At 39.7% G+C, this 27,344-nt stretch overlaps 2 protein-coding genes across 14 annotated transcripts in view; one reads left to right on the forward strand and one right to left on the reverse strand.

The window, feature by feature from the left end:
* Positions 1–8,853, forward strand: part of HHLA2 (HHLA2 member of B7 family) — an 87,789-nt gene extending 78,936 nt beyond the window's left edge. For 10 of the 13 annotated variants that reach the window (XM_073892966.1, XM_073892992.1, XM_073892984.1 and 7 more), the window contains 3 exons: positions 1,432–1,533; positions 3,875–3,930; positions 4,709–8,853. In XM_073892966.1, the coding sequence (XP_073749067.1) occupies positions 1,432–1,533; positions 3,875–3,930; positions 4,709–4,744 (194 nt within the window). In that variant the 3' untranslated portion in view covers positions 4,745–8,853. The remainder of the gene's footprint in view (positions 1–1,431; positions 1,534–3,874; positions 3,931–4,708) is intronic. The other 3 variants (XR_012378265.1, XM_073893004.1, XM_073893008.1) reach the window with 3 other exon arrangements.
* Positions 8,854–8,955: 102 nt separating this feature from the next.
* MYH15 (myosin heavy chain 15) overlaps positions 8,956–27,344 on the reverse strand; it is a 142,971-nt gene continuing 124,582 nt past the window's right edge. The window contains 5 exon segments of the mRNA XM_073894901.1: positions 8,956–9,279; positions 10,390–10,485; positions 23,490–23,582; positions 26,611–26,675; positions 26,678–26,786. Of these exon segments, the coding sequence (XP_073751002.1) occupies positions 8,956–9,279; positions 10,390–10,485; positions 23,490–23,582; positions 26,611–26,675; positions 26,678–26,786 (687 nt within the window).

Consider the following 27,344-nt stretch of genomic DNA (forward strand, 5'->3'; position numbering starts at 1 on the left):
CTCATGGTTTGTCTCCCCCTTCGATAATCTCTTTCAAAGAAATTTGGTTTTCTCTTCTGAATCACAATTTTCTACTTGTCTTACCCAGGAGATACCACAGCATTTGAAAAGTCCAGATTTGGGGGTAAGGGGAGTTATGATTCCTAGAGTCTAGATCTACTTAATAAAGGTTGCATGGAATTAATGGAATTGAATAATTCTTGCTAAATTTTGCTGCTGAATCACTATGTGATGTTGAGCAAATCCATTTACAGTGGAGGAAGTGAGGGTGACAAAGTAAGAAAATGCTATATACCTTGCAGGACTTTCTTCAGGAGGAAAAGTATGCATATGTTTTTTTTTTTTTCTTTTTAAGATTTTATTTATTTGTCAGAGAATGAGCACAAGCAGGGGGGACGGCAGGCAGAGGAGGAAGAGGGAGAAACAGACTCCCTGCTGAGCAAGGATCCTGATGCTGGGACTTGATCCCAGGACGCTGGGATCATGACCTAAGCCAAAGGCAGAAGCTTAACCAACTGAGCCACCCACGGGTCCTGGAAAACTATGCATATGAAAACACTTTCGAAAGTCAACATTTCTACTTAATTGCTCACACTTAATATGGGTATACAATTTCAGAATGACACAAATATGTGTAGAGATTAATGTTTTAGAGGTTGCAAAACATTATTTTATTCATAAAGAGTATGTTCATAAAAATGGACATCTGTTATATAAAAAAAAATAGCTATAAACACTTTTTCCCCTTGAATTGGCCTGTGTGCTCTAATGCTTGCCCCTACTCTGTGGCAGAATGTAGATCACAAGATTAGTGGATTCTGACTTGAGTAATTCAAGGTCTCCAAGTTTCTGCCTTCTGGGGTCCTACTTCCTTTAATCCTAATTACAACAATTATAGTTCCAACAAAGATGCTGGAAAAAGCCCCATTCCTCCAGTGATTCTGAGGAACATCAAGCAGTCTATTATCCTGGTGTTTGCCTGTCACCTCTCACTCAAGGCGCTGACTTCTCTACTCCACTGATGGCCTCCGCACTTACCCTGTTCCTCTTTGCCCCCTGTCTTCTCCATACGAGGGGTACGCTCCGCTCTCTCTTCATCCTCCAAGGAGAATGCTGGGCTGAGGTTATTCTGTAGTCATAACTATTCCTTTGTAACTGTGTGTTAACTCTTTACAATATAAAACAAGAGAAACTCACAATGCATAATAGACTCATTGCTTCTCAAGTTTGCAGCCTTTTTTCCCCCCAATACCCACTCCCTACCAAGCCCCAAATTGGTTAATATACCAGCTTATGCAGGTTTCCCACAGTAGAGACATTGAGACTGGGAGGTATTTATGCTCATAAATGCAGAAGTAACTAGTTTTTAAAATCATAAATATGTCCCTTGTTAATTTTTCTTCCAGCTTATAGACTTTTTGTTTTATTTAGAACAGAGTCAAAGCAGAACCACCTGGATAATTATTCTGTCTTTGGGTTTCCTGGCAATTTGCATATTCTGTATATTAAAAAGATACAACTGTTTCAGGAGAGGTAGGTATCTCATGGAGAATATGAGCTCTGTCCCCGGGTGTTCAGGTAGAGGTGTGTCAAGGATGACCTGCAGCTAACCCTACACGACTGTTGGGCATGTAAACAGGTCTGAATTTTCTGGACAGTCATTTGTAAAATTTATCAGAAATCCTTTAAAATGCTCCCACATTTCCAGCTAACTATACTTCTAACAAATTTATCCTGAATTAAATGTTCAAAGATGTAACAAGCCATATACAAGCACATGCATTGCAGCACACTGAAAAATTTAAATCTAGCACTAAAATAATACACAGAATTACCAAAATTATCTCGCATTGAAAAATAGCTCAAAAGAAATAAGCCCAAACTTTAAAAATGGGTGCCTTTGGAAAGAGTTTGTCCCTATGGCTAGACTTGCTTTAGTCCCTGCACTCTTTTTCTTTGAGCTTTGTCTTTGGTGCTACTGCTTTGTCTTTTATGGGCCAATTTATTTTAATCCTTGTTGCATTTTTAAAATACTTTTTCTAGATTTTCTGCAACAAACTTGCGTTACTTACAGGTAATTTAAAATGATACATTAAGATGCCATGGTCACAGGACTTCTTAGAAGACTTGACTTGTACTGACAGAATTAAATCTAAGAAAAACTTAGATCTACTTATTTCCACATGTTATAGACCAGGAAACTGGAATCCAAGAAGTTAGGTGCATGAAACAGACTTATGTATACTACTTAAGGTGACCCAGGTGCTCTCTCTTATTCCATAATCTGAGAAACCTAAGAGTCCTGGGAAGTTGAGATAGATCCTATGTCCTTTCCTCTGACTGATAATCACCTTTTGCCCCTGACGAAGTTAGGGGATTTGGTCATAGCAGAAAACTTTACTGAAAGTAAAATATTAAGCGTGACAGTGAGCAAGAGTTTCACCAGTTTTACCCTGTGATTATTTATACTAATAGGCAGGCTAGTCTTACTTATTACTGGTTCCTCCCGTCCCTTAGCTGGCCAGAAGTGGAAAAAGATGGGAAATCACAGGCAAGTCTAGTCTGTCCCCTCAAAGCAACCTGTGACCTCATATAATGATGCTTGTGACTAGATTCAGGTTCAAAAATTATAGGACAGAGGGGGCCTACATACTGCTCCAGAATGACAGTTTAATTTCTATATTAGAAGTGTGCAAAAGTCAAGTCCCAACAGAAAATGCCTGGCACACTCACAACTGTACAAGGGGGAGCACAGAAGATAGTTCATTTCCCCAGAGCTGGGAGTAGCTGATTTGCTAGCAAATCTAAACTGGAAGGGACAAGGAGAGGGTGCAGTTCTCAAAACCCAGGAGGAGAGAGTCATGTAAAATCAAATGCCTTGTAGGGAGAGTGACTTTTACTTGAAGGACACAACCAGACCAAGGCAAAGAAGGAGCTGGAAGAATAAATGTGTGATTTTGCCCTTCCCTCTCCCTGCTCTCCACTCCAACTGGAAGCCAGAGGGAAGACCCAGCCTGTAGAAGGAATCTGTCCAAGTCAGCTTCCCGGGGCAGATAGCAGGCTGGGTTCTGATTCTGGAGGGTCAGTCAGGAGCTCTCAGCAAAAACAATGTCAGGGTACTGGCTACTTAAACAACCAATGTTCTAGAGCTCTGTAGTTAGATAGGCTGAAAATATATTTCAAGCTGTTACACTAAAGGTCCCCAAACCTTGCCTACCTCCAGGTCCTTGGTTGTAGTTCCATATGACCATGGTATGTGTTTTCTTTTTTAAATTCCTTTTTTAACTTTATTATGTTATGTTAGTCACCATACATTACATCATTAGTTTTTGATGTAGTGTTCCATGATTCATTGCTTGCATGTAACACCCAGTGCTCCATTCAATACGTGCCCTCTTTAATTCCCTTTTCTAGAACTGTTTTAAAATGCCCTTAGTCTAGGATAAGTATAAATTTTCTTAGATTTTAGCAAGGCACAAAAGGAAGGCCTTCCTTGGAAAACGGCATCATACCCCTTTTTTCCTTTGCCATTGATGGGCTTAATCACCACCTCCTTGGCTGTTATCTTCCATTGTTAACAGTTAGTATAACTCAGGCCAACTACCCTAAAGAGCCAGGAATTCCTGGCCTGGTTGGACAGCTTTTATCCCTGCTTTGGTACACCTGAATCAGCCATAAGAATTTATTGTTATTTGTAGCTAATGAGGTATTTCTACACTGAATGCATTTTTAAGGCTGTTTGTTGGAAGAAAGATATGAAAGGGGGAGTAACTGAGGTGAGTCTAATAACATAATTGTACTGAGGTACGAATAAAAGATTTTGAGTGTTTGCACTCAAGATTTTTTTCTAAGTTTCTCTTTTTCTTCCCTATAGAGAGGTCTTCTGTCCATACTGAGAGGGCCAACATGACTAATGCAGAAGAGAGCAAGGTAAAGCTTTTCCTTTATCAAACCATCTATAGCATAAGAATGCTACTATGAAAAAGTAATCAGTTCAAATATCATCATGCAAGACTTTGACATAGGGGAAAAAAGGGTGAGAGAGATCATAGGGTAACAGAACAGGAAAAAAAAATACAATTAGGGCATTTTCCAATGTCTATAATTAAATAGACTCTACTTAAATAAGCGGCTGCTCTTCTCATTTCCTATTGTTACTTGTGGAGAAGATTTCCAAGAGGCACTATGCATATGATGGTGCACCAATGTACTTGTTCTTCCGATGGAAGCATGGGACTGTACAGAAGTAGAAAGAAATACAAAGTGAGAAAACCAGATTACAGTTTCTGCCCAGATTCAGAAGGCTGGCCTTCCATACTTTTCCAACTACTTCTAGGCTTCTTGGGGACCGATAATTCACTTACAAATTATAGTTTGATTGCAAATTCAGTTGTTTAAAATGGAGTTAAACTTTTTTGCTACATACCTTTTATTATGAGTTCCATTAATCAGAATATAAAAGCAAAGAATGGGGTAAACATGTTTTTTCTACTGGTTAAAAACTCAGGAACTAATCTAGAAGGGAAATTAAAATCAGAACTACTTATAACTGTCTCATGGATTTCTGATTACAGATGCAAACAATAGCTCTAAAGTTCCCCACTCCCAAAAACCAAAACAAAACACTATCATCATTAAATGCTTAAGATAAAAATGGTTATTCTGACATGAACCACAGCCATTTTAAGTCCATTTTTCTTGGTTCTAGGCTCTTTCGGAACACCCAGCTAGTACAGGAAATTAAGACAGGACTGTGTCAACACATGAAGAGCATCCTTAATATCCAGTGACTTCACTTCCCCTTTCTTCACTGCAAGTCCAGAGGTGGTTTGTCATGGCCTAATAATTCTACCGTTGGAAAGACTTGAAACCATTGTCTTTCCGAAACACTATCACGTTTATTCTTCAAGTCCTAACCATCACTCTCTGACTCCCTACCTGCATCAAGATTATGAATGCCTGGATGCCAATTCAAGCTTAGAAAAGAACTGTCTCATTCAGTGACATTCTTGCTGCAGTCCAGGGGGCCACATTGAGGTTCCCACCAAGATCTTGGAAGAAATGTATCACTAAGTGCTGATTCAAAATCTGATCAACTAATGATGAGTGAGAGAGCACCTAGAAGCAGAAATCACCTTAGTGAAAAGGTGAAAAACCAGGGCAATTGATATACTAAGGTATTGTACTCCAGTTTTATATGAATAGTTAATAATTAACTAGATTTAATATGGTGAGTCGTAGGGACTCCAAAGTGTAAAAATGTCAGTATCTCCAAGATTGCCTAGAGCAAAGGGCCCTATCAACTCATGAACTGACATCTCTGGGGGTTGGGTTATACCTTCCAACACCAGGTTTGCATAGCTGAGTGACATTAGCTGTGAAGATAATTTGATTCACTCTTCTGACTCAGTTGTCATATTGTTAATCAGCCTTATAATAAATTTAGATTTCCACATAAATTTTTACACAGAGAGAGAATGGATAGCCCAGCTGACTTAATGATCTCTTCCCTTTATTTTAATCAGTTTATAAGAAAGTCTAACCAGGATTTTAGTGACTTAAGTTTTGACCCTATAGTTTATAGGAGAAAACCAACCCTGAATTGTGTGTTAATGCTATCTGGTCTGATTTTCTCTAAGTATTTGCTACAATCTTGTGACAGGTATTCATCGTGAACTGTGAAGTATTGACATCATTATAAAGAAAAACTTTAATTGTGAGGATAAAATGCTCAGAACCTCTATACTCTTCTTACAAAATGGAAAGACCAAAGTCAACAAATTGAGGATGGTAGACAAGAATGAACCTGGGTCCTTCAATGCTACTGAGCCTCTGAATTAATCATAGAGCCACCTGTATGAGTCAAGGTTGGGGTCAGAGAGGCAGAGTGCTGGGAATGACAGAGAACAGGGACTTATTATATGGAATCAACATTATATATTTCTGGGCACTCATGAAGGAGTCTGTGTCAGGCTGTCCCCTCTGCATCTGGGGCTGGGCCTGAAGTAGCTGGAAGTCAGCTATGCCAGGAAGGAGAGCTGGATATGGAGTGAGGATGAAAATGAAAAATGAACAGTTGCTCCTTCACTTCTCCCTCTCAAATCTGGTGAAAATTTCTCTTGTGACCAACTCTAATCCAGAACCACACAGAGAAATCCAGGAAATGTTCCTTCTGCTTAGCTACAGTGGCACAATACAAAGCCAGCATCCCACCTATCACTCAGCTCTCTTGTGTGAGAAGCTGCACCAACATGTAGCCTACCTAGGTATAGATTGGGAGGATTTAGCCTACAAATTATTTTTTTAAGATTTTATTTATTTGACACAGAGAGAAAGAGACAGAGAGGGAACACAACTGGGGGAACGGGAGCAGGAGAGGGAGAAGCAGGCTCCCTGCTGTGCAGGCTCAATCCCAGGACCCTGGGATCATGACCTGAGCTGAAGGTAGACACTTAATGACTGAGCCACCCAGGCGCCCCCAATCTACAAAATCTAAGTGCCTTTGACTGTATGTACATCACAGTGCTAAGAGGAAAGTTTATCAACCCCTACCATTAGTGGCTAAAAACATAGAGTCATGAATTATGTTAGTATGTTATAAGTAAAATTCATTAACTTTGCTTATAACAATTTACCAACATACCCCAGGCCTCATGGCCTATGTCTTCCATAAATATTACTTATTAAGAGGCAATATGGACAAAAGAACAGGTATTCATTTTCTTAACTTCAGAATTTAAACGGTTCTTATTTAATCTTTTATGTAAAATATTTACTTGTATTTGAGGATCTGAAAAATCCCCATTAACCTTGGAAGCAAAGATACTGTATTACATTTTCTAATCACCTTGTTTAAACTGCTTTCCATACCACATAAACATTTTTTAAATGCTTGTTTCAAAAGCAACATGTTTTTAAATGCAACATGGTTTTTTTAATGCTTGTTTCTAATGCAACTTAAGTTTTCAGCCATTAAATGGTACCATCCTTGTACTTGTCCAGCCCCTATCCTTCATAAGCAAAGAACTTCTTATTCTTCATGAGCCTGAAAAACAGAGTATGAGTGTGCTCTGTGAGATTCCTGTGACTTTCATCAGTGGCACACATACCCAGAACGAAGCCCAGTCCTTTCCAGAGTAAGCAGGCCTTAGCCAACTCCTCCTTAGCTTCAAAGGGATGCAGGGAATTGAGGCAATTATGTACATTACGGAAAGCAGATACAGGTCATTCATCTGAAGGACATGCTTGGGCACTCTCAATTTTCTGCCCGCCTAGGCTTTCCGGTGAAGGCAGTGCCCCCCACAAAAGACCCCACAAGGGAAAGACTGTGGCCACATCACCCATTGGTTCCACAGTCCAGACAGACATCCAATTCTATCAGAAAATCTTTTCTCTTGGTTTATGACAGTTGAGAGATTTTTCAGGCTTTCCTTCTGAGGATAGGAAACAATTAGTCATTGCGCTGCCAAGGATGGTTTTCCTAGTCATCTTGGGCCTCTCAGAAGCAATTTCTGCTTCACTCATTTTACTCTTTGCTGGAAATAACTGTGACAAAGTCGAATACATTACATATGTTTTGCAGCCCTTTTGACCTCCTCCAGCTGAGTGCAAGAGTAACACATGTGAGGCATTTCCCTAAACAAAACCATTACATGGAGTTGATGGGCGGGCCCTGCCTCTAAGACCCCAAACCCAATGCCACGACCCTTTTCAAATTGAGGGCAGAGTTCAAACCACTTAACTGGACCTCTGCTTGTAGGCCTTATCCCTGAGACAATCTTCAGGCAGCAACAAGAAATCTCTGGAGTGTGCCAATGACTCATGCTTCTCATATTTAGATCTAAATATATTCGATATAACCAACTTTTAGATTCTCCTTCAAAAGAGATTATTGTGACCTCCTTCCAGGTAGTATGTATTATGGACAACCCTATCTACTTATCTTGCAGAGTTATTAGTAACTCATTTATGATAAGAGGACCAGGTATGTACCAAGTTTTTAAAAATGAAATGGTACCTATCTGTGCGAGGCACTGTGTTTATAGGCATTCCATAAAGGGCAGTGAATGGCACATTATCCTATGCCCTTTAATTCATTTCTCCTAAAGCCAGACCTCATTAAAAAACCCGGTGTTTGTGGGAAATCGCAGTAAGAAAGCTGGGGCTTCTTATTTTGTATAACCCCCAGGTTCATATGTTGAAATCTCAGTCTCCACAGTGATGGCATCAGGATGTGGGGCCTTTAAGTCGTGAGGATGGAGCTCTTGTGCATAGGATTAGTGCCTGCTATAAAAATCCCCAGAGAGTTTCTTCCCTCTCCCCACCCCTTTTCCTATGTAAGGACACATAGAGAAAAGGGCCGTCTATGAGGAAATGACCCTCACCAGACACTGAATCTGCCAGCACCATGATCCTGGACTGTCCAGCCTCCAGAACTGTGAGCAACGTTTGTTATTTATAAGCCACCCAGTCTCTGGCATTCTGTTATAGCAGCCTGAATAGACACTGACCCTGACAAGCCTACAGTTCGCTGGCCTTGGTCATGCTGCCACTTTGCTAGAAAAGTTAGGGTGGCAGCCCCTACCCTGGGATCTGAATTGTAGTGTCAAAAACCACAGATAGGGGGAAATAACCCTTTCCCCTTGTTTTAGGACAGAATGAGGGATAAAGCAGAAAACTAGAGAAGACAAGTACATTTATTCTCCACTGCCTCAACTTTAAACCTCACCACCCAGGTCTCCATACTGATCCAGTATAAAGTCAGGCACTTATCTACATAGAAAGACTTAACTCAGTTTCAAGCAGATCCATCTGTGCTTTTAAAATCATCTTTGCTTTCTGGACTCCTGACTGTTCTACACAAATGAATCTGGGACCTGGAACTCGGAGCCGGCAAGTTCAGTTGGAATTAAGCATTTGAGAAGTATAAATACAATGTACATTCCACTCGAATGCTTAGCACTGCATATTACCTGGACAAAGAAAATTTAGTAAATATGGGAAGACCTTAGCAGAACCTACTTTTTGTTTTTTCTCTTCAAAGTCTTTTGAAAAATAATTTCTTGTTCTACTGGTCTCTGTGATGACAGGAGCTCTAAACACACACACTTTAAGAATTACAACAGAGTTGACTATCTGACATACCTTTTTTCTAAACTCTTTTGCTTTGATCCTGAGTTTATTGACTTGAGATTCTGCTATCTCTGCCCTTTCCTTAGCTTCATTCAACTCATGTTGCTGCTTCTTATACTTGGAAAGATATTGATTGGCTTGTACTTCCTATAAAAATAAAAAAAATGAAAAAATATCCCTGTGCCTGCATAGTCATTTTTTTCTGCTTTGACATGAAAAAGTTGAAAAATGTGTGAAAGGAATCTAAACTTCTGAGTATTGAATGGAATATATTTTGGTATAATATGTAAGAATTCAGACTTTCTAATAGGCATGAGGTCCATTTTTGTAACCATTGTTCTCTGGAAATTTAGAACCTGCTCAGCACGTTCCACTAATTGGAGGTGGTATGGCTTTCACGGGCATGTTACATGTAAGAAAAACCACAATTGTTTCATAATCAGTTAAACATCCTGGTTTACCTTTGAGTAGAGGGGGTTTATCTTTAAAAATTATACAAGTCAACAGGTAATTTTTAGTCCTAGCAGTGTTTTTTTTTTTTTTTTAAAGATTTTATTTATTTATTTGAGAGAGAGAGAATGAGAGATAGCACGAGAGGGAGGAGGGTCAGAGGGAGAAGCAGACTCCCCGCCGAGCAGGGAGCCCGATGCGGGACTCGATCCCGGGACTCCAGATCATGACCTGAGCCGAAGGCAATCGCTCAACCGACTGAGCCACCCAGGCGCCCAGTCCTAGCAGTGTTTTAGCCCAAATCATTGAAATATAGGAGATATTAGGTATAAACCAATATATATGGCACTTATGAATTACATTCTATGTAGCTATGGATATAAACTCAGGGTTGGCAAGTACATTTCAAATGATGGTAGTTTGGGCCACAGTTATGTCCAGGCTCATCTGGAAAAAGGACTGTGAGCCACCTTTATGCTCACCCAAGGTTTTGGGGTGAGGAAGGCCCCAGAGTGCCTACCTGGCCAAAAATTCACCATCCCTATACAACCCCATGTTCTTACTGGACTCATTTCTTACAATGTACATGTTTGAGTATAAAACAAGGTTGAGGGCAAGAGCTCTGGCTCCCTGGAAGGAAAAGTAACAATTTTTTGAGCATTGTGATAATTCTAGTTTGAGAAAAACTAGAGAATGAATGGACTTTAAGCTGAGCTGGTCCTCTGTAGACAAAGTGCTTACCTATCTCCATTAATCAAAAACAATGGCTGGGAAATCCATGAGACGGCAATAGCCCCAGGTACTTACTGCTGCCTCCATTTGCTGCTTGTAACTTTGTACTTGTAGCTGAAGTTTATCCATCAGAGTCTGCATCCTGCTCAGATTTTTCTTGTCTTCCTCTGCCTGAAATGCATAGGTATGTATATGAAGATGATTTGAATGATCCAGCAGTCTGCATTGGGAGTCACCTCATGAGCAAGTAAGAGTTAGGAAACTTTATTAAACAACATATTTGAATTGTGATTTGAACAATGGGTCTAACTTTACTGATCCCAAGTTTTGGGAAATTAACACAACTCAGCACTGACAGACTTTTCTCTTGATCCATCACAGAACTCCATTAGCCTTTTGCTGAAATAGAAGTTAAAGCCCCTAGTTTCAATTTGGTCAGCAGCCCTCCCATCCTAACCAAGCTACACCTGCCTGTGGTTTCTCAGGAGGAATGAAATACCATTGTTACAAAAGCTGCATGTGCAAAACTAGAAACCTCTCCTCTCACTAATCAAACCAACTCTTCCCTTGAAATTTCTAATTGACTCTTGGCTTTGGATAATGAAACTATAGAAAAGGTAAGTTTTCTGGAATTCTGGTGTGGGCATCAGCAGAGATAGGAAAATTTTATGAGCTGTGGGGATATTGGTGTGTACATTCTCATTGCTTCCATTGCAATCAGGCATGGGCTAGAGAAAGGAAATCTACTAAGATAGTGTTTCTCAACTGTGCTCTACAGAGCCTTGAGTATTCTGAGGAAACAGGAGGGGAGAGGCAGGCAGGCAAGACTCTGCACATCCTCTACTTTCTTATGCCCTTTTAACTAGAGTATCTCCATTTTGGAGCTGCTGAACTTCCCAAAAGAAGAACACCTCAACTGGTTGATGGTTGAGATACTGATTTAATCAAGACCTACCGCTGCTGCTCAAATTATTTTCCTGCTTTCATCTTACCTATTTCATCAAATGTCAACAACTTTGGTGACTTTCATGGTCTTTCCACCTACCTTCCACTGCCTTCCACAAACCTCCTCCACTCCAAGTAGGCTCATCTCCTATTACCTCACAGCTTTCCTGCTTATTCCCACCTCTGTAAATTTAATCAATATCTCCCCCCCACACACACACACACAGAGCACAGAAGCAACAGATAGAAACACCCAGTCTTTTCATGAAAGAAGTCTCTTTGCTTATCTTAGTAGCTGCAGGCTAGGGGCAGACTTCTAATTTAAAACACATCAAGGGGCTGACTGTGATACTCTCCAGAGGCTGGAGAGGCAAGTAGGCATCATATTCACACTTGCCCTCTGCCTCACACCAGGTTTCTGATATCTCTCAGAAAGGATCTTGTACATATTTGGCACCCTCGTTTTGTGGTTGCTGCCCAGGGAATACCCCATGAAGGCATGGCTCTGGTGGCCAATGGGACTTATGCTCATGGGTCCCATAAGACTGCAACAAACAAGAACTGCTTAACCACCTGCCCCTTCCCCTACCATGGCACAGTATAGAAGCAGCATACCGAAATGCCATCATTCTGTAAAAGAAACCAATTCATTTATCTTAGTAGCTGTGACTGAGGAGTTGACTTCTAATTTAACATACATCAAGGGACTGACTGCAATCTCCCCCAGATATTGGGAACTTGGTAGGGGACAGTTTTATGCTCTCCATCTGTCCCACCCTAGCTTGCTGATGTACCAAGAAAGGAGCTTGTGCACAGATCTGGTGCCCTGGATTTTGTAGTTCTGCACAGAAGACACATCCCTTGATAGCCTGGCTCTGGTGACCAGCAGGGCTTGTGTTCACAGAATCAATGGGTTGGTAGCAAACAAAGAAACAGTTCAGCTCAGCACAAAAACAGACAGAAATGTTCATCTCCCAGTCTTCCCCTAGAAGAGGTATATTTGCATATTTTAAAAGCTCCTACCTGAGGATCCAGCTTCCAGTCAGCCTGCATCTAGGTACTGAGATCTTCCTCTTTGGGACACTAATAGGCTAGGACATCCTCAACTATTGGGAGCCACTAAGAACAAAGAAGACTGCTTGAACAATCACAAAGATTTTAGAAACAACCAAGAGCTAGAGACGTGTTGAACAATAAAGATCATCTCCTACATGCGGCCACTCGATCAAGACTGGAAGAGGTATCTGTTTTATGTAATGTATAGAAATCAGAAGGAAAAGAAAATGAAGAAACAGAGGAATGTGCTCCAAACAAAAAGCAAAATAAAATCTCAGAAAAAGAGGTAAGTGGTTTACCTGAGAAAGAGTTCAAAATAATGGTCATAAAGAAACTCACCAAGCTCAGGAGAACAATGCATGAACAAAATGAAAATTTCAACAAAGAGACAGAAAATATAAGAAAGTACCAAACAGAATCACAGTGATGAAGAATACAGTAAGTGGACTGAAAAGTACAATATGGGGATTCAACAGTAGACCAGGTGAAGCAGAAGAAAGGATCAGTGAACTTGAAGACAGAGCAATGGAATTCCTCTCATCAGAGCAACAAAAAGATAAAGAATGATAAAGAGTGAGGATAGCTTAATAGACTTATAGGAGAACATCAAGCAAACTAACATTTGCACATAAGGGTCGCAGAAGGAGAATGGAGAGAGAAAGGGGCAGAAAATTTTTGAAAAAAAATAATGGCTGTAAACTTCCCTAACCTGGGGAAAGAAACAGACATCCAGATCCAGGAAGTTCAGAGACTTCCAAATAAAATGAACCCAAAGAGGCCCACACCAACACACACAATATTAAATTGTTAAAGACAGGGAAAGAATCTTAAAAGCAGCAAGAGAAAAACAACTTGTTAGATATAAGGGAAACCCCATAAGACTGTGTAAGCAGATTTTTCAGCAAAACCTTTCCAGGCCAGTAGGAAGTGGCATAATATATTCAAAGAGCTGAAAGAAAAAAAACCTGCCAAACAAGAATACTCATCCTGGCAAAGTTGTCCCTCAGAACTGAAAGAGAGATAAACAGTTTTCCAGACAAGCAAAACCTAAAGGCATTCAATATCATTAGACTGGCCTTACAAGAAATGTTAAAGGGACTTCAATAAGCTGAAATGAAAGGGCTCTAAGAAGTAACACAAAAATGAATATATAAATCTCATTGGCAAAGATAGATATATAAAATTCAGGATAATATACTGTTATGGTGGTGAGTAAATCACTTATATACCTAGTATGAAGGTTAAAAGACAAAAGCAGTAAAAATAACTAACTTCTAAAATCTGTTAATGAATACATAAGATAAAAATATGTAAATGGTGACATCAGAAACATAAAATGTGGGCAGGGAGGAGAGTAAAAATATAGAGTTTTAGAATGCATCCCAACTGAAGCTTAAAATAAACTATTATAAATACAGGTTGTTTTATGTAAGCCTCATGGTAACCACAAAGCAAAAACCTACAGTAGATACAGTAGATACAAAAACCTATAACAGATACACAAGATAAAGAGAAAGGAATCTGACCATATTACAGAAAATCATCAAATCACAAGAGCAGAAGAAAGGAACACAGGAATTACAAAACAGGCATAAAACTAAGTGGCAATTATGTACATCCCATTCAATAATTAATTTAAATATAAGTGGACTAAATTCCCTAATCAAAAGACAAAGTGGCTGAATGGATTAAAAAAACAAGACTCATCGACCTGCTGCCTACAAGAGACTCACTTCAGATCTAAAGACACAAACAGACTCAAAGTGTAATAAGATATTCCCTGCAATTGTTAACCAAAATGAAGGTGGGGTAGCTACACTTCTATCAGACAAAATAGATGTTAAGACAAAGATCTTAATAAGAGACAAAGGTCATTATATAATGATAAAGGGGTCAATTGAACAGGAGAGTATAGCATTTGTAAATATCTATGCACCAATATAGGAACATCTACATATATAAAGCAAATATTAACAGATCTAAAGGGAGAAATAAACAGCAATACAAAAATAATAGGGGACTTTAATACCCAATTTTCATCAATAGATAGATCATACAGACAGAAAATCATTAAGGAAACATAGTCTTTAAACAAAACATTAGAACAGATGGACTTAACAGACTGTATACATTCTAACCAAAAGCAACAGATTACACATTATTCTCAAGCATGCATATATGATTCCTCAGAATAAATCATATGTTAGTCCACAAAACAAGTCTTAATAAATTTAAAAGGACTGAAATCATATCAAGTATCTTTTCTGACCACAACAGTATGAAACTGAAATTATAAGAAAAAAAAACTGGAAAATTCACAAATATATGTTTATTGCAGCATTATTTACGATAGCCAAGATGTGGAAACAACTTAAGTGTCCACCCATAGATGAATGGAAAAGAAGATGTACACACACACACACACACACACACACACACACAGAGAGAGAATATTACTCAGCCATAAAAAAGGAGGCAATCTTAGCATTTGCAGCAACATGGATGGACCTAGAGGGTATTATGCTAAGTGAAATAAGCCAGGGAGAGAAAGACAAATGCCCTATGATTTCACTTATATGTGTAATCTAAAAAACAAAATGAAGAAACTAACAAAAATAGCAAAAACAGAATCTTAAATACAAAGAACTACTGGTTGCCAGTGGTGGGAGGGATGGGCAAAAGAGGTAAGGGGAGCGGGAGATACAGGCTTCCAGTTTTGTAATGAATAAGTCATGGGATGAAAGGTATAGCATACGGAATATAGCCAATGGTATTGTAATAGCGCTGTATGGTGGCAAATGGTAGCTACTCTTGTGGAGAACATAGCATAACATCTAGAGGTGTCAAATCACTATGTTGTACACATGAGACTAATATAACATTTTATGTCACATATACTTCAACAACAGCAAAATTTTAAATAAACTGTTAAACTTTTAGCTAGACTCACCAAGAAAAGAGAGGATTCAAATAAAATTAGAAATGAAAGAGGAGACATTACAAGTGATATCACAGAAATTCAAAGGATCATAAGAAACATTATAAACAATTATATGCTAAAAATTTGGACAACCTAAAAGAAACGGATAAATTCTTAGAACATACAACTTACCAAGACTGAATCATGAATAAATAGAAAATCTGAACAAATCAAAAACACAAGAAACAACGAGTTTGGCAAGGATGTGGAGAAAAAGGAACCCTCTGGCACTGTTGGTGGGAATGAAAATTGGTGCAGCCATTTGTGAAAACAGTATGGAATTTCCTCAAAAAATTAAAAATAGAAATATCCTATGATCCAGAAATTGCACTACTGGGTATTTACCCAAAAAATATGAAGATCCTAATTCAAAGGAATAGACACACACCTATGTTTACTGCACCATTATTTACAATAGCCAAACTATGGAAGCAGCCCAAGAGTTCTTCAATAGATGAATGGATAAAGATGTTGGGTATTTGTATGTGTGTTCAGTGATATTATTGGTATATTATTCAGTCATAAAAAAGAATGAAATCTTGCCGTTTAAAACAACATGGACAGAACTAGAGAGCATAATGCTAAGTGAAATAAGTCAGTCAGAGAAAGACCAAAACCATATGATCTCACTCACATGTGGAATTTAAGAAACCAATGAGTAAAGAAAAAAAGGGAGAGAGACAACCAGGAAACAGATATTTAACTACAGAGAACAAACAAATGGTTACCAGAGGGGAGATGGGTGAAGGTATTGGGAACTAGAGGATGGGGATTAAAGAGTGCACTTATTATGATAAAAAAAATAAAAGGATAAAAATAAACAAAACTCAGGTGCCTGGGTGGCTCAGTCTGTTAAGGGTCTGTCTTTGGATCAGGTTATGATCCTGGGGTTCTGGGATCATGTCCCGTAATGGGCTCCCTGAGTATGCTTCCCCCTCTGCCCCTCCCCCTTGCTTGTGAAATTGCTCTCTCTCTCTCGTGTGCAAAAATAAATAAAATCTTTTTAATAAATAATTAAATAAATAAATAAGTAAATCTCAATAAAGAAAAAATCTGAATAGAACAATTACTAGTAAGGAGATTGGATTAGTAATAAAAAAACTTCTCAATGAACAAAAGTCCAGGACCAGATGTTATCATTGGTAAATTCTTTCAAATGTTTAAAGAAGAATTAATACTTCTTCCCAAATTCCTTCCCAGAGTTGAAGAGGAGGGAACACTTCTAACACCTTTTACAAGGCCAGCATTACCCTGATATCAAACCATAAGAAAGAAAGAGAGAGGAAAGAAATAAAGAAAATTAAAGGCCAGTATCCCTGATGAACATAGATACAAAAATCCTCAAGAAAGTATTAGCAAACTGAATTCAATGATACATTAAAAAGATCATATGCCATGATCAAATTGGATTTATTCCAAGGATGCAAAGATGGTCTGACATCTGCAAATCAATGTCATACACCACATTAACAAAATGAAGGATAGAAATCATATGATCATCTCAATACATGCAGAAAAAGCATCTGACAAAATTCAACGTCAGTTCATGATAAAACCTCTCAACAATGTGGGTATAGAGGGTTGTATCTCAAGATAATAAAGGCTGTCTATGAAAAACCCACAGCTAACATGCTCAATGGAGAAAAGCTAAGATTTTCCTCTGAGATCAGGAACAAGACAAAGATGCCTACTCTTACTACTTTTATTCAACGTATTACTGGATGTCTCAGCCAGAGCAATTAGGCAAGAAAAAGAAATAGAAGGCATCCAAATCAGAAAGGAAGAAGCAAAACTGTCTTGATTTGAAGATAATAGAATAGCATATGTAACAAAACAAAAACCCTAAAGACTCCACCAAAAACTATTAGAAATAATAAACAGTAAAGTTTCAGGATATAAAATCAACATACAAAAATCAGTTGTGTTTCTGTACACTAGTAACAAACTATCAGAAAGAGAAATTAAGAAAACAATCCTGAAAAAGAAAAGAAAAAAGAAAATCCCGGGGGCACCTGGGTGGCTCAGTCAGTTAAACATCTGACTCTTGATTTTAGCTCAAGTCATGATCTCAGCAACGTGGGATGGAACCCCGAGTTGGGCTCCCTGCTCAGTGGGGCATCTGTTTGTCTCCCTCTCCCTCTGCCCCTCCCCCTGCTTGTGCTCTCTCTCTAAAATAAATAAATAAATCTTAAAAAAGAGAAAACAATCCCATTTACAAATGCATCAAAAAGAATAAAATACTTAGGAATAAATTTAACCAAAGGGATGAAAGACCTGTGCCCTGAAAACTATAAGACATTGATGAAAGAAATTTAAGAAGACACAAATAAAATGGAAAGATATTCCATGTTCATGGACTGGAAGAATATTATTAAAATGTCCATATTACACATAGCAATTTACAGTTTCAGTGCAATGCCTATCATAATTTCAATTGCATTTTTCACAGACATAGAAGAAACAATTTTAAAATTTGTATGGAACCACAAAAGACCCCAAATAGACAAAGGAACTGAGAAAGAAGAAAACTCAGTGCATCATGCTTCCTGATTTCAAACTGTATTATAAAGCTATAGTACTCAAAACAGTATGGGTACTGACACAAACACAGACACATAGATCAATGAAACAAAATAGCCCAGAAATAAACCCGCATATATATGGTCAATTAATTTATGACAAAGGAGTGAAGAATATACAAGGACAGTCTCTTTAATAAATGGTGTTGGGAAAATTGGACAGCCACAGGCAAAAGAATGAAACTAGACCATTTTCTTATACCATACAAAAAATTAGCTCAAAATGGCTTAAAGACTTAAATGTAAGATGTGAAACCATGAAAGCATAAAACTCCTATAAGAAAACATGGGGTAAGCTTCTCAAAATTGGTCTTGGCTATGAAATTTGGATTTGCAGGAAAAGCAAAGGCAACAGAAGCAAAAATAAATAAGTGGGACTACAGCAAACTAAAAAACTCCCATATAGCAAAAGAAACAGTCAAAAAAAATGAAAAGGCAACCCATGGAATAGGAGGAAATATTTTTGAATCCTATACCTGATACAGGATTAATATCTAAAATACATGAAGGACTCATACAACTGAATAGCAAAACAGAACAGAAAACAAAAAATATGATTTAAAAAATGGAATGAGGAACAGAAACATGCAAAGATGCTCAACATCATTATCAGGGAAATGCAAATCAAAACAACTATGAGATACCACCTCACACCTATCAGAATGGCTAAAATAAAACAAACAAACAACAACAAGAAACGAGTGTTGGCCAAGATGTGGAGAAAAAGGAACCCTCATGCACTGTTGGTGGGAATGCAAACTGGTGCAGCCGCTGTGGAAAACAGTAGGGAGGTTCCTCAAAAAATAATTACCATATGATCCAGTAATTCTACTACTGGGTATTTACCCAAAGAATATGAAAACACTAATTCAAAAAGATATATGCACCCCTATGTTTACTGCAGCATTATTTTCAATAGCCAAAATATAGAAGCAACCCAAGTATCCATCAAAGGATGAATGGATAAAGAGGTGGTATATATACACACGGAATATTATTCAGTTATAAAAAAGAATGAAATCTTGCTATTTGCAACAACATGGATAGATCTAAAGGGTAGAATGCTAGGTAAAGTAAGTCAGTCAGAGAGAGACAGATACCATATGGTTTCACTCATATGTAGAATTTAAGAAACAGAACAAACAAGCAAAACAAAAAAAGAGACAAATGAAAAGCTGGCTGTTGGGGCGCCTGGGTGGTTCATACATTAAGCGTCTGCTTTCGGCTCAGGTCATGATCCCAGGGTCCTGGGATCGAGCCCCACATCAGGCTCCCTGCTCTGCGGGAAGCCTGCTTCTCCCTCTTCAACTCCCCCTGCTTGTGTTCCCTCTCTCACTGTGTCTCTCTGTGTCAAATAAATAAATAAAATCTTTAAAAAAAAAAAAAGAAAGAAAGAAAAGCTGACTCTTAAATATAGAGAACTGGTAGTTACCAGATGGGAGGTGGGTGGGGGGATGGGTGAAACAAGCAAAAGGTATTAAGAGTACACTTACGTCGATGAGCACTGAGTGATGTGTAGAATTGTTGAATCACCATGTTGCATATCTGAAACTAATACCATACCGTACATTAATTATACTGGAATTTTAAAAAAATGAACAGAGGATGTGTATGGACATTTTTCAAAGAAGATATATATATATGGCCAATAGGTGCATGAAAAGGTGCTCAACATCACTGACCATCAGGGAAATGCAAATCAAAATCACAATGAGATATCAAAAAGACAAGAAATGACAAGTGTTGATGAGAAAAGGGAGCCCTTGTGCACTACTGTTGGGGATGCAAACTGGTGCAGCCACTGTGGAAAATGGTATGGAGTTTTCCTCAAAAAACTGAAAATAGAACTACCATATGATTCCTCAATCCCACTTTTGGTTATTTATCTGAAGGAAACAAAATCACTATCTTAAAAAGATATCTGCACCCCCATGTTCACGAGAGTATTATTTACAGTAGCCAAGACATGGAAACAACCTAAGTGTCTATCAACAAATGAATGAAGAAAATGGGGTATGTATATATACACACACAGAATGGAATATTATTCAGCCATAAAAAGAAGGAAGTCCTTACCTTTTCAATCCTTAAGGGCATCATACTAAGTGCAGTAAGTCAGAGAAAGACAAATAATATATGATCTTACCTATATGTAAAATCTAAAAAACCAAACTTAGAAACAAAAAACAGATTGGTGGTGGCTAAAGGCAGTATGGGGGTGGGAAAAATGGGTCAAGGTGATCAAGAGGTACAAAACTCCAGTTATAAAACATAAGTCCCGGGAATGTAATGTTGAGCATGGTGACTACAGTTAACGATACAGTGCTGTATGTTTGAAAGTTACTAAGAGAGTAAATCTTAAGAGTTCTCATCTCAAGAAAAAAAATTTTGTAATTTTGTGTGGTGATGGATGTTAACTAAACTTGGGATAATCATTTCACAATGTAAACAAACATCAAATTATTATGTTGTACACCCAACACTAATGCAATGTTATGTGTCAGCTTTATCTGAATATAAATAAATACATAAGTAAAGAAATAAAACTTCAATCAAGCCATTTTTATCACCTAGCATGCTTCCCCACCCCACCTTAAGGTATAATCTGACAGTAGATAATTAATTACGAATTTTAAGCTTACCGAGGCAGAGATATAAGGAAATGAGACAACTCTATTTTTTCAACAAAATCTATTCTGTCTTCATCTGCCTGTCCCTTTCCCTCCCAGGTTTAAGAAATTTGAAGATTCATAGTATTATGTGTTTATAGGAAGTTCTAAAACCAACAGCGGTTTAATCGCTTAAAACCAATTTACTGAGGCCAGTAAACTTACTGAGTGGTGAAGGAAGCCACAAAGAAGAAAACTGAAGAAGGCTAGAAGTGGTTGCTGATGGTAATGATGTTCCTCCCACTTGAGAAGGCAAAGCCTTTGTTAGGCTTAGGTTCACATCTCAGCCCTGTGGTAGCCACGGCTGTACACAGCTCAGATTTCCCTTCAAGGAAAGAACTTGCCATTCAGCTGTGAGGTGGGCACTTACCTGAAAACCTCCAGCTGCAGCACTTTTGGGAGCTGCTGTAACATTTACCCTGAGAGCACCGCTCCCCAGGCAGCCCCTAGCCACCACCTGGGCCCAGCAGTTATGAGGATCTGGCCATTTCTGCCCAACCTGGGGCTCCTTTCCAGGCAATCTTTGGGCTGGAGACTGCTCAGAGGTGCGCTGCAGGCTGAATCAGCTCCTAGCCCATCCTCCTTCCTTCACCCTTTCCTTTCATGGGTTTCAGACTCGCACTGTGGTCTAAAGGCTTTCTCTGCCTGATCCTGTTTGCTCTCCCCTTTCTCTTTCCAGGTGTTATGTCCAATAAATCTCTTGTACTTCTAGAACTCCAGCCTGGCATCTGGTTCCCAGAGAAGCTACCCCAAATCACATTTTGTTTCCTTATCTCTAAAAATAAAGATACTATATCTGTAATTAGATTTGTAAGGATTAAATAACATCTATACTTAGATCCTGGAATATAGAATGCAGTTGAAGATAAAATGGAGCAGGAGCATGGGGGAGGGTGCAGAAAAACTGTCTGTACCTTCTGCAATGGTTCTAAGTTCTAGTCCCATGTCCTGCTTTATAGCACATTATTCTGGGTACTGGAGAGAGAAAACCTGATGAGCTTCCAAATACTAGAGGGACATACGGGGGAAGATAAATGCTCAATGGGGACTGGCCATAGAACTATTGTGGTTGGGGTCACACTCGATTCCCTTTCCAATGTCGTAGGATATTCCCAGAGGATTTTCCCTAGGAAATGAAAACCATATTTAGGCCCCTTTCAAAATGACATTTTCAATTGGCACCAATGATGCACTATCATGAAACACCCCGCCTCAGAGTCCTGGTGGTTATTTTGATGCTAAAGGAGAACAGACTGGATTGAGTCAGCATCTATCTTGAATATTTCAAAATCAGGTACTGATATCAAGGAATGTGGAGGGCTCTCTTATGTCTCTTTAAAGTTACAGCACCTAGCTTGATATCTTGCGTGAAATAGGTGCTCAATAGGGGTTATCTGATTTAATGGTAGAAAATCATTACATAATTGAATAGATATATTCTAAGCACTGTGCAGACACATGGAAGAAATTAAGAACTATACCTCCATACTAGTACATGAGGTTATTGCTAAGAAGAAACAAAGATAAAACACAATAGAACAAGAATACATTGTCTTGGGGACAATGAAAACCAAAAAAGTATAGCCTTGGTGTTTTGTTCTATAATGAACTTGTCTTCACAAGAAAAAACGTATGAATAATCCACAGGAAAATAAAGAGAAGAAAAACCTGGACATTATCAACAAGCCTCATTTTACTCCCCCAGCATAGGTGGCTTCCTGGCCCCCCGCAAAAGAAGAGTAGAACACCACATCTTTCATGCTCCCAAGCTGTTTACTTCCTTAGCTGCACATACCAGGGGCTCACTCCTGAGTGGTTTTGGTATAACAAGCATAGTCTAAAGAAGTGTCAGACTAACTCGTCTTAGAAAAGAACCACTTATTCGGTAAAGAAGAGCTGCGCAAGTAGCTCATTTCATCTTAATTAGCCCAAGATGATGTTTCTGAAGTGCTCTGCTTTCTTATCAACACTTTTTCCTGTTGCAAGAGAGGAAGACTTTGGCATCTCTAACAGCAACTCAGCCTCAGGGACCAGAATCAGGACGGGCAGATCCAAAGTTGCTGTGAAAGTGGGTGGTGTCCGGAATGAATGTGCCTTTTCACTGGCACGAGCCAGATCACACAGCGGGAGAGGGCTAGAAAGTGACCTCTGGCGTCCGTGTTCAACAACTGGCGTGTGCGGCCCTACTCTGTGCCGGGAAGATGCCGGGCCCCCCGAGTGGCGCATGACACGGTGCCTCTGCCCTCAGGGACTCTTATCTATGGTCCCCTCCAGTTGAAGAAAGGGGAAGACAGGTTGGAAAATGAAAATGAAAGGGAAGGATTATCTGTGGCTTCAGAAATGCCTTAATTCCTGGTAAGAAGTCTTCCCACTTCTTCGTTACTTGCTGGAGACCAACGTTAGTCTACAGGAAAAGGAGCTGAGAGCTCGGGAGGCCCGTCATTAACAGTTGCTGCCTTCGCACCAGCTGGCACAGGCACCAGATGGAGCCTCGGGGGGGCCTGAAGGGTTTGTGCCACCAGAGACTGGGAGTGAGGATGTCCCCTGCTCCAGTGTCGCCAGGGTCCCATGTCACTTGCTGGCCGAGGAGTCATCCCAACTCTCTGTCAGCCCCTTCATTTACACATTGTTCTCACTCAGCCTCTCACAGGAAGGCATCTTTCCGGCAAGTGCTGTAGACGTTATGTGTGAAAAAAAAAACAGCACCATATAAATAGCTCTTCACTTCTAATTGCGACGTGCCGCTCGCATTTTGCTTCCTGCGAGCTCTGGAAAGGGACTGACCCAAACCACTAATGGCACAGGAGCCCTGGGACTGTCAGTCAGCGTCTACCTCTGGGAGAGGGCAAAGATGGAGAGAGCACGGCAGGACACCTGGAAGGCCATTTCAGGCTTGAAGGAGCACGTTTCTCCAGCGCCCCGACAGCCAATAGTTTCCTGGAGTACCTGATAGCTCAGCTCTTGGACGCATCGCTCCAGCCTGCGGGCTCCCTTCCTGGTCTCCGCACTGCGACGGGTTTCGCCCTCCAGTTCGCGGACCTGAAACCAAACCCTGACCTCAGACCACAGGCTGGCAGCCAGCAAGCCAGAGTGACATCGCATTTGCTGACTGGCACAGTCCTTTGCAATAGAGCGAAGTCATCTGGAAAGATGCATCCACTCTTTCTTTTTTTCATTTTTAAAAATTTTATTACGTTATGTTAGTCACCATACATTACATCATTAGTTTTTTGATGCAGTGTTCCATGATTCACTGTTTGCATATAACACCCAGTGCTCCATGCAGAACATGCCCTCTTTAACACCCATCACCAGCTAATCCATCCCCCCACCCCCCTTTCCCCCCAGTGGGAGGGATGCATCCACTCTCTTTCTGGCGGTGAAACAGGGCAACTTCCCTGGGAACGCTGCCTCACCAAAAGCGAGTGGATTGAATTATGTGGGTTTGTAAAAGGCCTGTTTACACTCTGAAGGCTAGGAGGGGCTCATCCACGCAGAAGTGACAAGTTTCCTGTGAGGTCACAAAATTACACACATACACGTGTGTAGGAACGTAGGTGAGCATACAGAGAATACTAGACAGAGCCCACTTTAAGGATCCAGCCACTGTACTATGTGATCTTAAGCTTCTTTCTCCCTGTTCAGCTCTGACTCTCTGAAATCTGACCTTGAGGCTATGGGGCCCTGTCGGCAGGCACTGGCCGACAGCCCTGTTTTGTGGGAGAGCTACAGTACAGACTAACAATCTGCCTGCAGCCTGACGGAGTCCTATAAGCAAAGTCAACAGTCATTCAACGGATATTTTATGCTTGCCACCCACCACACCCCAAGGCTAGGGATACAGCAGTGAACAGAACAAACAAAAATCTCTCCCCTATATGAGCATACATTTTAATGAGGGGAACACACAAAGCAAAATACAGAATGTGTTCGGTTGTGAGAAGTGATTTGGAGAAATAAAACAGAAAGGGGGGTAGAGAGCTGGGAGAGGAAGGGGGTGGGCTGCACCTTCTCTTCCCCTCAATGTCCATGGCTCTCCCTGCCTTCTTCTTGACACCAGTGCCACTTCTCAACAGGACCTTCCTGACTACCCTTTTAAAATTGCAAAGTCTAATGCCCTGAGGCATGAACGTGCCCGGCATGTCTGACCCCATCTTTCACTCCTCGCCTCCCTCCCACCACTTGAGACACACTGTCCTTGCTCGTCCTCAGGGAGGGCAAGTCAGCAGGTATGCAAGTTCCTTGTAGGTGAAGCTCCCTAAAATAATCTTCTAGCCCCCTGTCATAGAGGAACCTATGTTCTATTGGATGAGACATGAGACGAAGAGGCCGCCTTTATTGTGTAAGAACCAAGATCTTTTAGTGTGAGAAAAAACATATAGGTATAAGATTGAAGAACTTAGAATATGTCTCTTTTCCCTAATAAAAAAAATACAGGAATAATACCAGTATTTCCAATTCAAATTTAACATTGCAGGATTTAATTTTGTTTCCAGTTGCTGTTTCTCCACCATTAAGGCCTAGAAGCAGTGCTAACTCAGTAACAATGAGCTCCCAATATCGGCTGATACTAAGGAATTATGATTAATTTTCTTAAAAACGTAATCATAAGACTATTATCTGTTAGGATTACATAATGAAATATTTACAGGTGAAATTATATGATGTCTACGATTTGATGTAATAAAATTATTTTCCCAGAGGAGTGTTAATCAACTTAAAAATATACGCGAGAAAAACCTCATCTTAAAGATTAAATAATTATTTGTTAGAGAATTATATCGGTTTTATTGATAGTAGTAATGATAAGATATTGTTATTTGAAACTGCAAGTACAGTTTGCTTTATTGCTGATTTTTTTTTCTTTTGTCCTTAGATGTATTCCATGAGGGATGTACAAAGCACTATGTTTAAAAGTCACTGGGAATAATTCTTCCGTGTGTTTTATGTCCCCCAACTTGCTACACAGTTAGCTTCACTTGTTTCCATTTGTGTTAACATTTTAGGGATTGATTTGTTTTATTCTGCTCTTTGATTTAAACTTGTTTTTTAATTATGAAGCATGTAAAAGCATGTAAATGTTTTATGGGATTTTGCAATCAAAACAATGGAATGAGGTTCATTCAGAAGGTCTCAGTTTTATCTCTATGTTCTCCTCCTATGGGTAGCTAATGTCTAATCCTGTCACCCCTTCTTTTTGAAAACACAAACAAATGTGTATGTGCACCCATCTTCTAGATTTCCCCTGCTCTTGCACAAAAGCTTGTAGATTCTACCTGTTGCTTGTGCCTTTTATCATCATTGTACCTCTAGATGGGACCTCCAGAACCTACCACAGAGCTCTTCCTCATTCCTTTTTAATCAGCATGATTATCTGGAGGTACCATGGATGTGCATTGGAATTCTCCTGTATGGATATACCATAAATGTTCAAAAGCAATACTGTATTTTTCAGGGGCCCTTCTGAACCATCAAGTCCCAAATATTCTCCCTATCCTTCTAGCATTTGTCACTCAACTTGTACATAGTCATTGAAATCGATTCAATAGTTTTAAATATCCTATTTTTAAGAGAGATCTTCCTATTTGTTAAGCTCCCTGAAGGCAGGTGCTACATCATTGCTGTCAGCCCTTCCTATATCTTCACTAAGCATTTCCTGATCCTTGATTTAGTTGTTTCCCTCCCACTTGCCCTGGCAGATAAAAAATGGGCCTTCTCTGCAGAGGAAATAACAGGAACAAAGGCACAGAAGCAGTACTGCGCAGGTGTACCTGGAAGTAGCAGGTAACCCTGGCTGTGGGGGGCCTGGAGTTGGTGTGGCTGAATGGGAGAAGATGCATTCTCACCGAGCAGAAAGAGGGAGGGCAGAGTTAATCCAGTCCAAGAAAAGTCTTGGTTGATGGCCCAAGGTGAAGCAAGAATGAATGAATATATTGAGATCTGACACTCTCAATGATCTAGAAGTGCTAAAAGCAGAAGTGATGAGAGAGATAGGGAACATTTGGAGTGATATTCCAGGACAATAAGGCCTTGAATTGGGAGTCATCATGACCCCATGCTGACCCACACAAACACCTACCCTAGATTCTAGTTTCTGGATTTGCTTTCTATTCCCCATCATGGCAGTCTTCATCCAGCCTTTTTTTGTAAGTCTTTAATTGTCTGCTCCATATTCTTTCTCATCCTCTCCTAGTGGGCATTGGTGTCTTGCTCCTTCTTCAGTTCTTCTGATATGTTTGCTGCCTAAAACAGAAAGAAAAGAGCTGAGAAAAGCTGGTAGCCAACTGACCTTCACATTTCCACCCAAAATCTTCAGGTCATGATCTGACTAGAAGTCCTGCCTTCCTCGGTATATTAATCTCCTCCCACTGCTCTGTTCCTAACCTGGGTCACCCTTGAGTTTGTTAACAATATGGCAATCAAGATGACATCAGCTACCAGAGAGACTGGGGTGAGGAGTAGCATAAACAGACCAGAGATGAAGTACTGCATGAACATTGCACAATACCTGTATTGAAAGAAAGCTGACCAACTGAAGGAACAGCCTTGAACGGACTAAAGCCCAGGATGTGTCCTATAATATCATGTACCAGGACAAGTATGGAAGGGTGCCTATGAAAATCTTTCACATCTTGCTTTTATAATTCTGTGATTCACAACAACAAACAAGTTTAAGGCTCTAGAAATTTGGCAGCTACAGATGCTCTCAGTGCCAATAATCTGGCACAAGGAAGGTTAATTCTTGTTTGTGAAGCCTGCTCTTGGCTTTGGCTATGTGTACAAGGGCTTGATGTCTCGACA

This window comes from Callorhinus ursinus, unplaced genomic scaffold (genome assembly GCF_003265705.2).
Source record: "Callorhinus ursinus isolate GAN/ISIS: 27379988/994484 unplaced genomic scaffold, GSC_fseal_2.0 scaffold1, whole genome shotgun sequence".
Classification (NCBI taxonomy): Eukaryota; Metazoa; Chordata; class Mammalia; order Carnivora; family Otariidae; genus Callorhinus; species Callorhinus ursinus.